The sequence below is a fragment of the Peromyscus eremicus genome, chromosome 13, assembly GCF_949786415.1.
Source record: "Peromyscus eremicus chromosome 13, PerEre_H2_v1, whole genome shotgun sequence".
Taxonomy (NCBI): Eukaryota; Metazoa; Chordata; class Mammalia; order Rodentia; family Cricetidae; genus Peromyscus; species Peromyscus eremicus.
The window spans coordinates 52,316,010-52,330,590 of record NC_081429.1 but is presented as its reverse complement, the minus strand read 5'-3'; the positions used below and the strand labels follow the sequence as shown (position 1 = coordinate 52,330,590).

Below are 14,581 nucleotides of genomic sequence, written 5' to 3'. Positions count from 1 at the left end.
GCTGGCCAGCCAGTCTAGCTCAACAGCAAGCTCCAGGTTCAGTGAGAGAGGTCCTGCCTCAAAAATAAGGTGAAGAGTAGAAGACACTAGATGTCAAGTTCTGCTGCTAATTGATGACGCTGTCTTCAATGGCCTCTCGCTGAGATCTACTTATAAACCATACAGGTTTCCTCAGAAAACAGGTCTCCGAGCTGCTAGCTGTCACAAAATCTCTTTGTTCAGGTGGGACCCCTGCTTGTCTCTCTTTACCAGGTGTGAGCGCCCTCTGTTTTACACAGTGAGGGGGGGACTCCCTTCCAGACCCCGGATCAGTCACAGACCACACCCAAACACCTGTTTCACAGAGATCCTTCACTAAGCAGGGAGGAAAGTTAAAACGGCTGCTTTCTGACTCGGGCAGGAGAACAGCAGCAAACACCCTTGCAGGTCCATTCTTAAGAGAAAAGGGGAGTCTGGGTTAGAATGGGCTAGGGTGCAGTGGTAGAGGAGGTAGGGGAGGAGGGAGGAGGGGGAGGGTATCTGTCCCAGAGGACAAAGGACTGCCTCTGGATAGAGGGAGACAGACATGGCACATGGGCAAATGGGGGTTTATAAAGGTAAAATGGGAAACCCCAGGTTAGGATGAGGTGTTTACTTTTAATTGGACATGTTAATTAGATGAGCCAAAGGGGGCTTTTGATTGTTGGACTTTGGTGGTCAGCCTCAAGAGGAGGAAGTGGCCAAATAAGGGAGTAGACCTTGGGGACTAGCTTCAGGAATGGAATCTAACGGTTTTTAGCAAGGCAGAGGGAATAGGGAGAAGGGCAAGTCCTGCCAGAGCCACGTGCTGGAGTGGGCTTGTGTCCCTTCATACAGATAAGCAACGGGAAAGAAGAAAAAACCAGGTTAAGCTGAGCTGAGCTGCTTTGGAAAGCTTGCCTCAAGAGAATGGGCAAGACGGCCACTTCCTGGTGGATCCTGCTGACCATGGTCTTGATTGTTTCCTTCTGTGCTCTGTTCTTAACACAGGGTGTAGACCCCCAGCAGCCCCTGCAAGACCCAGTCGGGCGTCCCATCATGCATCAGTCTGGCATTAAACACGCCACAGGGGAGGCAGTATTTTGTGATGATATGTCTGCCTTGGCAGAAGAACTCTTCCTGGCCGTGGTAACCAGCAACAGGCCACATGCTAGAATCATGTAAGCGATGATGGTGGGGTTGGGAGGCTTGGAATACCCAGCGGGCACCTAGGGACGAGGTTGCCTCTCAGCAATTAATCCACTCAACACACTGGAAACACAATCTGAGCATGTGTCTTGAAAATACAAGATGAAGGGAAACCGTGGATGTGGGAGTGTAGAAGAGGAAGCCCCTACTGCATGGGCAACTTTTTTCATCTGATGAACTTGCCGTTGTTATCTGAGAATTGAATGGGGCAAGAACGACTTTCCTGCCTCATGAGATTCCCCCAAAGCTGTGATTCTCTCTGTCTTTTATGACGGTCTACCTTCAGAGGAGTCCGTTTCTCAAAGTGCCAGCCCCTGAGCACTGGCCTAGGGAAGCGGGCGTGGACTCACCCTGGAAGGTGAGGCTAGTCTGCGCCCAGTGGAACAAGTGTCCTCTACCTCCAACATCGTTTGGCCCGTGTTAGGACTCCACATTGTGGACTTGCCTAGTGATGCTCATGTGAATCCAGGGAGTTCCTCAGAATCTCCGTCTTCCCTTGGATGAGGCCCTCACCGCTGGGTGACACACACTATGGTCTTTTCCTCCCCAGTTCCCTCGACGCCTCTGAGGCCTTGGCATCCCCTGGTGTGGTTGATGTGATAACAGCTCAGGATGTTCCTGGTGACAATGGCAGAGAAGAAGAAAGCCTGTATGCACAGGATGAGGTACTGGCAGCGCCTCTCCCCTGGTAGAGATCGTTGCACCGGGGCTTTGTCTACGTGACCGCATACCCTCCTCCAGGGACCGGAGACTACCTATCTGCTAAGCCTTGCTCTGTAACTGACTTGGGGCAGTGAGAACCAGCTAAGCGGGCACACTTCTTTTTAAGACGAAGACATTGAGGCTTGGATACTTTGGTGACTTACCTGAGGCACATCAGTAGAGACGCTATTCACACCAGCCTGCACTCTGTGGTACAAGTCACCCTCCCCCGCCCTAATCCAGAGCACAGCCCTACTTCCTCCCTGGTTGACAAGAGGAAGGCCATCTTTCATTCTCTCTGGTGTCTCCTCTGCTCTGCTTCTCCTCAGGTGATTTGCGTGGGTCAGATCGTTTGTACCGTGGCTGCTGATACTTACGCTCATGCCAAGCAAGCCACAAAAAAAGTGAAGATTGTCTATGAAGACGTAGAGCCCATGATCGTGACAGTTCAGGTAACTTCAGCATCTGCTCACTCTTGGGGCCACCTGGCAGTGAGTTTTGGTAGGAAGCGTGAAAGGGTATTGTTAGAGGTCGCTATGCAGTACTTGGGAAATTCCTTAACCCATGGCATTTGTCATGCACTCTGGCGATAATACACACAGAAATTTTTTTTTTTCTGGAAGTTTCTTGCCTTCCTCTTTCCATAAGATACTTCTGGCTAGAAATGGGTCCTCTAATCCCACTACAGACCCCTCCTGGGACCCCCAGCCCTGAAGACATCTGAAACAAATCCTTCTGGTTTTCCCAGTTTCCAAGTTTAACATTTGAATCTTAGGAAGTTCACCCCTTTGCCTTAGGTGGATTTGAAGATCCGTAAATTTGGAATTTATTTCTCTTAGCATCTGCCCTGGCTCCGTGTTATCTTTAAGTTTTCTGTTGCCCTGCATGGGACTGGCCCCTTCCCCAGAGTGTGGAGAAGATTCTTTTGCTTTTCTTCACATTTTTCTAGATTCCAAGGTAAACTGCAGCAATTCCTTCTTGCATTTCGTGGCTGGCCCACTAGAGAAGGAAGCAGCACCATTCACCAGGAGAGGGCCAGTGATGGGAATCGGCTGCCTTGCTTGGCAGACCAGACAGCCTGAGGAGTGTTCTCTGCTCCTTTACTACAGACTCATTAAGATTTGGCCACAGATCCCTACAGTGGGGTCACATACACTTGAAGTCAACTGCTAAGAAAAATAAGAGAAGATCAGAGTTAACCTTACCACACTGGCTCATTGCATCAGAATAGACCAAGATCAGGAGGGTTAAGTACTGGTAAAAAGGTCAAAAGCAAAATCGAAGCGGCGAGGGAGGAACAGGTGGATGCCTTAACTATATTTCTGAGTACGGCTCAACTTCTGACTTCCGTAAGAGAGAAGATTAATAAATTAGCAATGTAAAGTAGGTACGCTTCACACAAAGAAAAACATGCTAGGAACAGAAGATAGGCAGCAGCTGGAAACATATATCTGCCAGCCACAACGTAGGAAACAAGCATATCCCTACTTATATAAGTATTTCCTAGAAATGAAAAAAAGAACAAATAGGAAAACTGAACAAGTAGATCCAAGTAGCCAGACCACAAGAAGAAATTACAAATGGCCAATGTGTGATACTACTAATAAAAGAAGAAAATTAAGAGCTATAATGAGCTGTCATTTTCAACAAAAATACCAAAGTGTGACAACACTGAGCGGGTGAGGTGTAGGAAAGGAAGCGGGTATTGTCTCATCTCCCTGAGATGAATAAGAAACACAACAATAATCTCTGTGAAGGAACATTAGCAACATCCATGAAAAGTCTAAGCAAATAAATCCTTTGCCAGCAAGCCCAACATAGGATCTTATCCCCAGGCTTAGACTGCCCACCTGCAAGAGAAGGTTTTCAGAATCATTCTCTGCACCATTGTTGGCAACAGTAAACACTGAACACAAGCCCAGGTCTCCTCTGTATAATGGAACTGAAGCTTGGTAGAGTGCTTGCCTAGCATGCAGGAGGCCCTGAGTTCAACCTCTTTGAACCAACACATACACACACACACACACACACACACACACACACACACACACACACACACTGGAATTCTGTGGAGTTTTGTGTACTTTTTTATGAGCACATTCTCTATCCCGTAGCTACAGAAAGATCTGTAAATCGTACTGATAAATGAAAGGCAAAAGTGTGAACAATGAAGGGGTGAAGAATATAGACATGTTTATTTGTATTTGCATATATCTGGAAGATATATACAAAAAATACATAAAAACCTAACGGTAGTGTCCACCTTTGGGGGGGGGTGTGCACCCACATCTGTGCACCCACAGGAGGACTGCCTCTTCACCAATCTATGGAGATGCTCTCTCACTTTGCAAATGCTGAAATATGTTGCTTAATTTCAAAAAATGTTTAAATATAGCTTTGAAAAAAAAGTGAACCATTCACAAAATAAAGAATCAGAACAGCCAGCTGAGACGTTGAGAGGACCTTGGCTAAAGTAAGGGCCTCGGGTTTATGTCTGACTCCAGCTACTGAAATCATTCTTTTTGACACACTCATCAACATATCTGGCTCTGAAGGGAGGGTGGAGTGAACTCCAAGGCTAGTGTAAGCGTTTAGGCTAATCTAGCTTTAAGCCTCCATAATGGGTTACTTCTGAAGATTAAAGAACACTCGTGTCCTGAATTCAGGGAAGATTGATGGAGCAGTTGCATAATGGGCCGGAGTACACTGTGATCATGTCTTCCAAAGTGTACCCGCTCAGAAGACAGGACCTAAGGTGTCCCCAGACCCACTGAGGTACTAGCCAGTCATGTGCTGTCTGGGGAATTTTGAAATTAATGCTTATCATTATACATGGGTTTCAGTGTGCAGGACGTGCAAATGACCAGACTGAGCCGCATGAATAACACCTTTCATTTGTTACCTTCCCAGGATGCACTGCAGTATGAATCATTCATCGGACCTGAAAAAAAACTGGAGCGAGGAAATGTTCATTCAGCATTTCAATGTGTGGATCAAGTCCTCGAAGGTGAATTCTTTTGGGGAGGTGTTCAGGGAGGTGGTTGAGACAGGGTCTTACTCTGTAGCTCTGGCTGGCCTCAAACTCACTATGTAGGAACCAGGCTGACCTCAAACTCACAGAGATCCGCCTGCCTCTGCCTCTCGAATGCTGGGATTAAAGGCATGGTCTACCATACCCCGCCCTTTGAAGCTGAATCCTGAAGTACTTTCTTCTCGATTACTGGAGGTTTTGATATATTGATACTGCGGCTTCTGTGAACGTTGAAGTGATGCTGTGGTGTACCCCAGCACTCTGGATGCTGAGGCAGGAAGAACAATGAGTTTGTGGGCAGCTGGGGCTGGGGCATAGTGAAAGCTGTCCCCAAAGCTAAGGGTGAGGGACACGGCTCAGTGGCAGTGCCTGCCCAGCACCTCCGAGGCTTAGATGAACTCAATCAATCTTAACTCTTCATGTGAAGTGAGCTATGAGGGGCAACACCCAGAATATCAGACTCAGAGAGAATTCTGGGAAAGATATGGAAGAGCTTGATTCATTGGGAAAAACAACAAACAAAAACAACTCTACTACCTTTACAGACAATGGAAAACCTTTGGTATTTTGGATAGGAAAGCAGCAGGGTCTCAGTTGCCAAGTAGAGCACTTAGCAGGAAAACTCAGATTGAAACGGGATGAATGGGTCCATCATTGCCAGGTCAAAGGTCACCACAAAGTCCCTGGTGAGAGAGAACTGATGCTGTCGGGCAGGAGAATGTAAGTGAAGAGTTGGGCACTGACTAGATGTGACCAGCAAAGGACCTAAGAAGACTCTGAAATTAAAGATGTGTTGTCCAGGGGGAAAGTGATACTATTAGCAACATGGTAGACATCTTCATGGACAGACAGATGAGGGATCCAAGAGGTATTGACCATACCACCCACAAAAATGAGATGGAATTCATCAGCAGCTAAGAATTCAGAGGCTTGGAAAAGAGTGGAACTGGAGGCAAGTTTTGGAAGGATCCATAACAATCAGTCTAGTCCTTAAAGGAGCAAAAAATACCTAAAAATCCATTTAAAATCTATATTTCAACCTGTTTCCACAGGGAGTTGCCATGACCTCCAGGTAATAAGACCAAACCCCGGGGTTCAAGTCAAAATTGATGCTGTGAAAAGAAAAATTTGAGACGAATTGAAGTTAAGAGTTTAATTGAGTGAAAAATGAGTCTCAGATTAGGCGCTCTGAGGAGTTCGGAGCACTCTGCTCCCACGGGGGTGGACAGGAAGATTCAGAGACAGGAAGACAAGTGGGTGGAGAAACCTGTCAGTTGGCGGTTTCTGATTGGCTGAAGCTCCGCGGCTGGGATTAGCAGAGACAAAAACAAAAACAAAAAAAACACATTCATGAATTAGGTTGAAATTCATCATTGCAAGTATGGAGGCATTCTGGGGCCGAACAATAAAATAAATACAATAAAAGTTACAGTCACCAAACACTAGGAAAGGAGGGGCAGGAAGCAAATGGGGCAGACAATGAGAGGGACAGAGTCTTCAGCGAGGATCCGCTGAACTCATTACAGTTTCAAACCTGTTTCCCAGAGAAGTGAAGCTGGATGAACATGGTGATTTGGGGATGTTCACCAGGGACACTCAGCCCTGGAAGTCAATCAGGGCAGAAGAGTAAACACCGCCTAGAAATCCAGACCAGTTTAAGAGCTGTATTTGTGGATTGATCGTAAACACTCCACAGTCTTCTAACTACTCCCTTACACACGTCCACCCTCTTGACTGCAGACCAGCCTTATTGTTTGTTTGTTTTTCGAGACAGGGTTACTCTGTGTAACAGGCCTCCCTGTCCTGGCATCTGCTTTGTAGACCAGGCTATCCTTGAACTCACAGAGATCTGCCTGCCTCTGCCTGTTGAGTGCTGGGATTAAAGGCGTGCACCACTACCGCCCAGCCAGCCTTATTTTTTAAGAATCGTTTCTACATTTATTTGGGGGTGTGGTGGTGGGGTGCAAGTCTTCAGCCTTGCCATCAAGTACCTTTACCCACTGCGTCATCTCACTGACCCTCAAACTTTATTTTTTAATACCTATAACTGATCATAGGTTTCTGAAACTTTTACTTGCTACTTAGACGAAATTTGTAAATGGAAGGAGGAGGAGGAGGAGGAGAGACAAATTTATCCTGCCCTCCTCCTCCTCTCCCTCATCGCAAACACCATTTATTCTTTGTACCTGAGGTCTGTACTCTGTCGGGGTTGTTGTGTGGGTGGGGGTGCAGTTTGTAGTGTTGAGAATCCGACCCACACCCTGACACATGCCAGCTAGGCGAGTACTTTACCACTGTGGGTCCTAGTGAAGTTTCTTCCAGCTCAGTGAGTAACTGAGATGTGGTCTGTGGTTTTAATATGTCCAACAAGCAAATGAAAAGACATAGGCTGAGTGAGTGTCACTGTTCCAGTACAAGTTTCCGTATGCTATGTAAAATCATTAACTATCCTGGGCAGCCTCGTTGCAGAGATGAATTTACCCTTAGGTAAATCGTCTTGTACTTGAAATCCCAGTTGTTGCTCAAGCCAACAGAAATTAATTTCTAGTTCTTAAGAACGCACTGACATGAGTAGGTAGGGAAATGGAGCCAAATGCATAGGAGATTTTAAATTGCATATAATTAGCCAATTATGCATAATGACAGCTGCTTATGGGAACGTTGTCAAATTGCAATGATTTTTTTTTTTTTAAAAATCAAGACAGGAAGCTAAATGCTATTCCCATGACCTAAAAGAAAATCAATGACATTTAGCAAAACATGCCATACTCCACTTCAGATGTATCTAAAGGATGTGTCTCTAAAGCTGCGTGTGTTTGCTGTGTCTAAAAGGGGAAGTGCACTTTGGAGGCCAGGAACATTTTTACATGGAGACCCAGAGCGTACGTGTGGTACCCAAGGCAGAGGATAAAGCGATGGATATATATGTATCAAGCCAGGATGCAGCATTTGCGCAGGTAGGTTTCATTTTAAAGTGCCATTCATCTGACTTCTAGCTATGAGATCAAGGTAGAAGATATCAGTTAGACCAAAGTTGAACATCCAGTCAGAGGCAAAACCGAGCCCCGTTTTTTAGCAGTTCCTTTTGTCCTCTACAAAAGTCTATCCACTTCTCAAATGCCGGCTGCCTCCTGTCTCACTAGGAAATAAACTGAGGCTACGGGGCGTGGCTGCTCCTAGTCTTCACCTTCCTGAAGCCCCTCCCAGCTCTAGTGTGTGGTGGGGGGCCCTCTCTCCTCTCCAGTCGGAAGCTTTACATCTGCACTTTTAGCCCCATAGAACCCCACATTTGCCTCTGCTGTGTTCTATAATGTCAATTCTAATTATTTGCCACCTGTTCAGATCAGTACACAAAAACATGTTTGCCGTGTGTGTGTGTGTGTGTGTGTGTGTGTGTGTGTGTGTGTGTGTGTGTGTATGTGTATGTGGGTGGACATGCATGTGAGCAAGTATGTATGGAGGCCAGAGGTCCACCTCAGATGTTGTTCCTCAGGTGCCACCCATCTTGTTTTTTGAGATGGTCTCTCACTGACCTGGGGCTTCCCAAGTATTCAAGGCTAGCTGACCAGCAGGCACCAAGGGTCCACCTGGCGCTTCTTCCTCAGCGCCAGGACTGTAACTGGACACCAGGTCACCCAGCTTTTTTACACATGGTTCTGGGGGTTGAAATCTGGTCTGCGTGCTATTGCAGCAAGCCCTTGACCCATGGAGCCGTCTCCTCAGCCCAAATATGCCCCGTTCTTAAAAATAACCCTCCTGGCTGGGCTATGTTCTAATAAGTTCAAGGCCAAACTCAATCAGTGACACTTTCGTCTCAAAAAAATAAAGTGGGAAGCTGAAGAGACGGCTCAGCCTTCAGAATACATGCTGTTCTTTTCTAAGACTCAAGTTCGATTCCCAGCACCCACACCAGGCAGCTCACAATCACTGTAACTCCAGCTCCAGAGGACCCCACACCTCTTACCTCTTCCAACATTTGCACTCACACACACACACACACACACACACACACACACACTTAAAATTAAATTGAAAGTGTTAGTTATTATGCGGTGCTGTTCACCCTGCGAGAAAAGTCACAAAACACAACGAAACCCACGATAAGAGTTTATTAGGAGAAGGGAGGGACGGAAAAGGATGCACTTAGGCCTACTGAAAGACTGGTGCAGGGAGAAGGGGGTTGGGTACGTAGGATCTGCCTTTTATGGGCTCCCCCCCACCACCACACACACACACACACACGCATATGGGCTTACGTAGCTACACCATGCATGCACATAGATTTTGCCATCACACTGCGCACAATTATGTGACCACACAGCACGTAGGATGTAAGGTCCCCGGAAGTGACTACAGGTCTTGCCAGCACATGCTTGGTCATGGGGGCATGGCTAGAAGTCCTATCAAAAAGTGTCCCCTGATTCTGCTTCACCTGGTGGCTATTGCTTCCATCTCTCCCTCCCTTCTGAGGAACACTAGAAAAACAATGGCTTGCATTTCCCTCTTACACTTCAATCCACTCTTTCTGCCACGGCCACCCGTTGCCGCTGTTCCTCAAATCTAAACCACGCCTTTCTCTCCTGTCCTGTGCATCCTCATTGCCTTCCCCTGCATACCATTTGTTTATTCTCCATGCACCTTGCTATGCCCTCAAGTCCCTCCTTCTGCTAAATGACTATGATTTTTCAAAATAAAAGTTTACACAGTAAAATGTAAGAAGGAAATGAAATGTGCGAACTATGTGTGTTTATGCAAACACACACATAGCCATGTGTTCCTACAATATTGCTTTTATATACACGATGTAGTCATTCTTGGGAAGTTTAACTGCTACAGGCCACAGTAATATATCATAAGAACTCAGCTGGTTATGGCAAAGTCACTACCTGGAGGGATCAAGGAATTCCTCCAGAGGAAGCCAAATTCCAAGGAGCATTTGGTGTTATTTGGCTTGTTATGTATCAGCTGTCTTCTGTTATGAAAATCATGTGTGCCTTCATAGTTTTCCCAATTAATTTTTTCCTAAGAAGGGCTAACAGTGTGGACTGATCACTCTTTGGACATATACATCCACGGTATTTAGAGAACAGCCTCAGGGAAGGCTTCCTTTCCCCCAGCCCATTCATTTATCCCCTTTCAGCACCAGAATCAGATCTCTCCCTTAGCCACTTTCAAGGACTATCAGAAATAACAGTCCAGACCACCACATGCTAGTCACCTGATTTAAGGTAAATTCCACAAGGAGACACCGCCTAGGTCAGATGGACCTTAAGTAATAGCTTTGTACAATTTAGCTAGGACTCTCCTTTTCTTATAGCCTTACTAACTTTATAGACCTCTAACTCCTTACCTAACCACTTCGAGGAATATTTAGATAACCTTCAGCACTGACAGCTATGCACAGCAGAACCCCAGTTCAAGCCTCCCTGTAATTACCATCATTGGCAGCATCTGGCCAGGTCCATCCCCAGATGGAGGAAAGTACTTTATCAGAGATACCTCTGTATTCTCTAAGAACAGACTTAAGCATCCAGATTACCTGTTTGAGAAGGCCTGGCGGATGTGCCAATTAAGCTTAACTTTCTCTCTTACCAAATCTTACCTCTAGTTCCAGGTCTCCCTTTAACTATCACCAGAGGCATCTAGCTGTACACAGATTGCCTAGCGACAGAGCACACTTTCCCCCACCCTGCAGAAAAACAGCAGATAGCTTGGACAGATAAGGGTCAAAGGGATAAAAAAGCAGTTTTATTTTCAGAGAATTAAGATAGAACTTAGAGGTATGAGGGGACGGAGAGGAAGAGAGGAGTGAAGAACTTGAGGACGGAGAACTGAGAGGGATGAGGAGGATTTTGACCAGAGAGAACATGTGGACGAGATGGAACATGAGGAAGAGCCAGATGGGGAAGTACTAGCTGGGTAAGAATGAGATGAGAAGGACCTAGATGAGGCAGAATTAAGATGAGATAATTAAGATAGAACTTAGAGGGAACAGTAGATAAAGGTAGAGAGAAATCGGGCAAGAAAGGAGCTAGGCACGAGAACAGAACTGAAGCTGTGTAGATAGGATTTATCCCAGAGAAATAAAAGCAAGTGGACTAAGAGCTTGGTGTGCTGAGATTCTACTTCCTGAAAATAGTCCTCGCCATTAGTAGTTCTCTCTCCCGAGCCCCTGGGAAGTATAATATTAAGGCTGGTCCTTCTAATATTATACAAGATTCAATGTTGATGAACACTGATGAGTCGTAACCAAGAAGTTTCCACAAGTGACTCCTTCATAGCTCAAGGCTGCCCTCATCTGCTCTCTCTGCCCCAGTTCTACTGTCTTTCTGGGCCTCTAGCCTTTCTTACACCTGCACAGCTCCGTAGAAAGATTCAGGCCCTTCAGAAACAACATAGATTATCCTGAGTCCACAGACACTAACTCTATTTATCATCAGGTTTGCACAGCCCTACCCCATCACTCACTACCCAGGATGCATCCCTCCCTTTCCAGCTACGCTCCTACTTTCTTGTGTGAGCTCTTTGTAGCATGCTATGCTGGTGGTCATGCTTTTCTACCCATTGAGGCAGGAACAATTATTCCCTGATTGATGGTCTGAGTTAAAGAGTAGGAGTCGCCAAAGTCCCCCCACCATGCTGTGGCATGGTCCCCCTGCAGCCACCTCTCACCCGGCTGCAGTCTGAGTTGTTTGGTACCAGCTTCCCTCTGGTCCATTTGCTTCCCCTTCAGACCCATCCCCTGGGTCATAGCAGGCTCAGATTTACCTTTGTGTCTACACACATGGTCCGCTGATCAGCTCTGCAGGCCTGACTTGGAACTGTGTGATATTTCCTTTTGCATAGTGCATGGCTATCTGTCTCTTCTGCCAGTTCGTTTGTAGAAGGTATTAATGCTCAGCCCTAAGAGACCCTTGGTAGGATTATAGAGACCGCTGTACAGCGGGGAATGAGGAGCCCAAGGTGGCTATTTGTAATGCAATCTATCATTCATTAATTTTGAAAAGCAACAGCAATGTATCCTTTCAGCAGGCATGTTGCAAGCATCCACAGCATTTTCTGCAGTTGGTACTCAAAATAGAAAAATATATTCTTACTGTAGGCAGTGAGAAAATGCTAAGAAAGTTCTTCAGTAAATGAACTTCTTGCTAATCACATGTGTTCTGTTTCACCTTCTTGGGGGCCTGTGGCCAAATACTCACAGGAAATGGTGGCTTGCACCTTGGGCATCCCGAAGAATAGAATCAACTGCCATGTGAAGAGGGTTGGTGGAGCCTTCGGAGGGAAAGCAAGCAAGCCTGGGCTCCTGGCGGCTGTGGCGGCTGTGGCCGCACAGAAGTGAGTGGATCTATGAGCCTCTGTGTCTCCTCGGTGTCCCAGTTCTTACCTCTCTGGTCCCAACAATTTCAAGAGCTTTCTTGAAGACACTCTCAATTCAGGCCGAGGGATGGCAGGCCTATTCAGCCTCACTACAGGGTCACTGCATTGGGAACAAGTTGACTCTCCTGTCTTCCGGCTTCCCAGCAGAGTCAGCAGTGTGGGGGTGGGCTCTGTCTCACACTCCTGCTGGGTTTTCAGCTCAACCACCAAGGACATGAGAGTAAGTGAAATAGGCATTTTGATTGGTCTACAGTATTCACTGAGACATAGGCAAAAGCCCAGAGAGATGGAAGGTAGGATGGAGGGGATGTTATCCATGTGGGTGTTTCACTACTCCTTAAGGGAGAAGACACCTGGTATAGCACGTTAAAATTTTAGTGTGTTTAGAAGGACAAAAAACAGCTGACATCTGCGCTTCTTGGAAGAGCTATGTGGCTGGGGACTGCAGCAGGAGACTTGCTTTTCACTGAACCGTCTCTTGAATATTTTAAACTGTCCTATGTGCGTGGATAAACTATTAAAAATAAATATTATAGTTATTACTGAGGCACATGGCTAACGAAGAGTTCTGATATAATGATGGAAGGGCCAGACCACAAACCCTGCATCTCTGAGGAAGACCTGATGCACTCTTAGATAACTTAGAATCTAGGGAGAGTACCCAGAGTTCCCGAGCCAACACACACACACACACACACACACACACACACACACACACACACCCCATATGTACACATTCTCTCTCTCACACTATGTCCTACAAAAGGACACAATCACGAAGATGCGAACCATATGCTCAGTGTAGTAATCCTAACCATACTTAAGCAGACTATGATAAGAGCTTCAGAACTGGGGTATTCTTAAGTGAACTGTTGAAGGAAGAAAAGGCTGGGTTGATCTGATGGAGGCATGACACCAGAGGTCTATGCTATTTTGCCATTGTCGCTTTTTTTTATCATTATGTGTGCATGAGGTAAATACGGGACAGGCACACTGCGTCACACATGTGGCACTCCGAAGACTACCTCACAGTCTCTGTTCTTTTCTTCCATCTTCATGTGGATTCAGGGATCAAACCCAGGTTGCCAAACTTGTATGCAAACCCCTTTTCTCACTGAGCCATCTTGCCAGCCCATCCATGATGTCTCCTTAGAAGGTGGCATCTGATGCTCGCCTGGAGGGGTCCTGGGGCATGGACTGAAGTTGGAAATGTCCAGAGGAGACTCTGGAATTCCAACTGCAATCATCTGGATATAACAAACTTAAGGCTTAGCCAAAGGAACACTCATGAAAACAGGAGAATTAGAACCTAGAAACTTTGTAGGAGAAGAAATAAATAAACAGGAATTGGTATTTGAATAAAGAATACAAGGAATTAAAATATATAATTAGACTTGCATATTAACTAGACCAGAGGTTCTCAACTTGTGGGTCACAACCCATTTGGGGGTCAAACAACTCTTTCTTAGGGGTCACATATCAGATATCCTGCATACTAGATATTTACATGATGATTCATAACAGTATAAAATTACAGTTATGAAGTAGCAACAAAAATAATTTTATGGTATGGAAAGTAATTGTATACAGCATGAGGAACTGTTAAAGGGTCTCATCTAGGAAGGTTGAGAGCCACTAAACTGGACAGTGACATCATATAAGTGGAATGTGGCTACAACAGGAAATAAAATAATAATAATAATAAAAGATTCACCAAAGTCTCCATCTTCAGAGGGTTTTAAGCTTCCCAAACTACTCTGAGGGGGGAATCTAATTCACGGCTGTTGACCTTTTCTAAAAATTTAGAGTCAGGTCCATAGCAGCCACAGGCAGGCTCGACGGTGAATAGAGGTCCTGCAAAGGAACTTCCGTAGCCCGCAGGCCCCTTCCCAGCCTCCCCATCCATCAGGAGGCAGCAGGAAACTCAGTGCCCTCTCTCCTGGCTCTGTCCTTTCAGAGACAGAATAACAGCTGCTGCTGACATTCTGCAAACCTGAACTCAAATCTCCAGTCTGTTAGAACTGTTTCTCTCAAATCCGTTTCTCTCTAGGACTGGCTGCCCAATCCGTTTTATTCTAGAGCGTGGGGATGACATGTTGATAACCGGGGGACGTCACCCACTGCTAGGGAAGTACAAGGTGAGTGGGTAGCCCAGTCTCTGTACACATGCCGCTTCGGAGGCCTGTGGCTTGCAGCTCCAGATCTTCGGTGTGAGTGCTCTGTGAAGTGAGAGATCCCACAGAGCCATCACACCGAGGCTTT

At 46.1% G+C, this 14,581-nt stretch overlaps 1 protein-coding gene across 3 annotated transcripts in view; it reads left to right on the top strand.

Annotated features, from left to right (window-relative positions):
* The window catches only part of LOC131923683 (aldehyde oxidase 3), a 94,145-nt gene that overhangs the window by 40,981 nt on the left and 38,583 nt on the right, over positions 1-14,581 (top strand). For all 3 annotated transcript variants that reach the window (XM_059278818.1, XM_059278816.1, XM_059278817.1), the window contains 7 exons: positions 1,009-1,178; positions 1,757-1,871; positions 2,238-2,360; positions 4,819-4,915; positions 7,772-7,896; positions 12,144-12,277; positions 14,370-14,457. In XM_059278818.1, the coding sequence (XP_059134801.1) occupies positions 1,009-1,178; positions 1,757-1,871; positions 2,238-2,360; positions 4,819-4,915; positions 7,772-7,896; positions 12,144-12,277; positions 14,370-14,457 (852 nt within the window). The remainder of the gene's footprint in view (positions 1-1,008; positions 1,179-1,756; positions 1,872-2,237; positions 2,361-4,818; positions 4,916-7,771; positions 7,897-12,143; positions 12,278-14,369; positions 14,458-14,581) is intronic.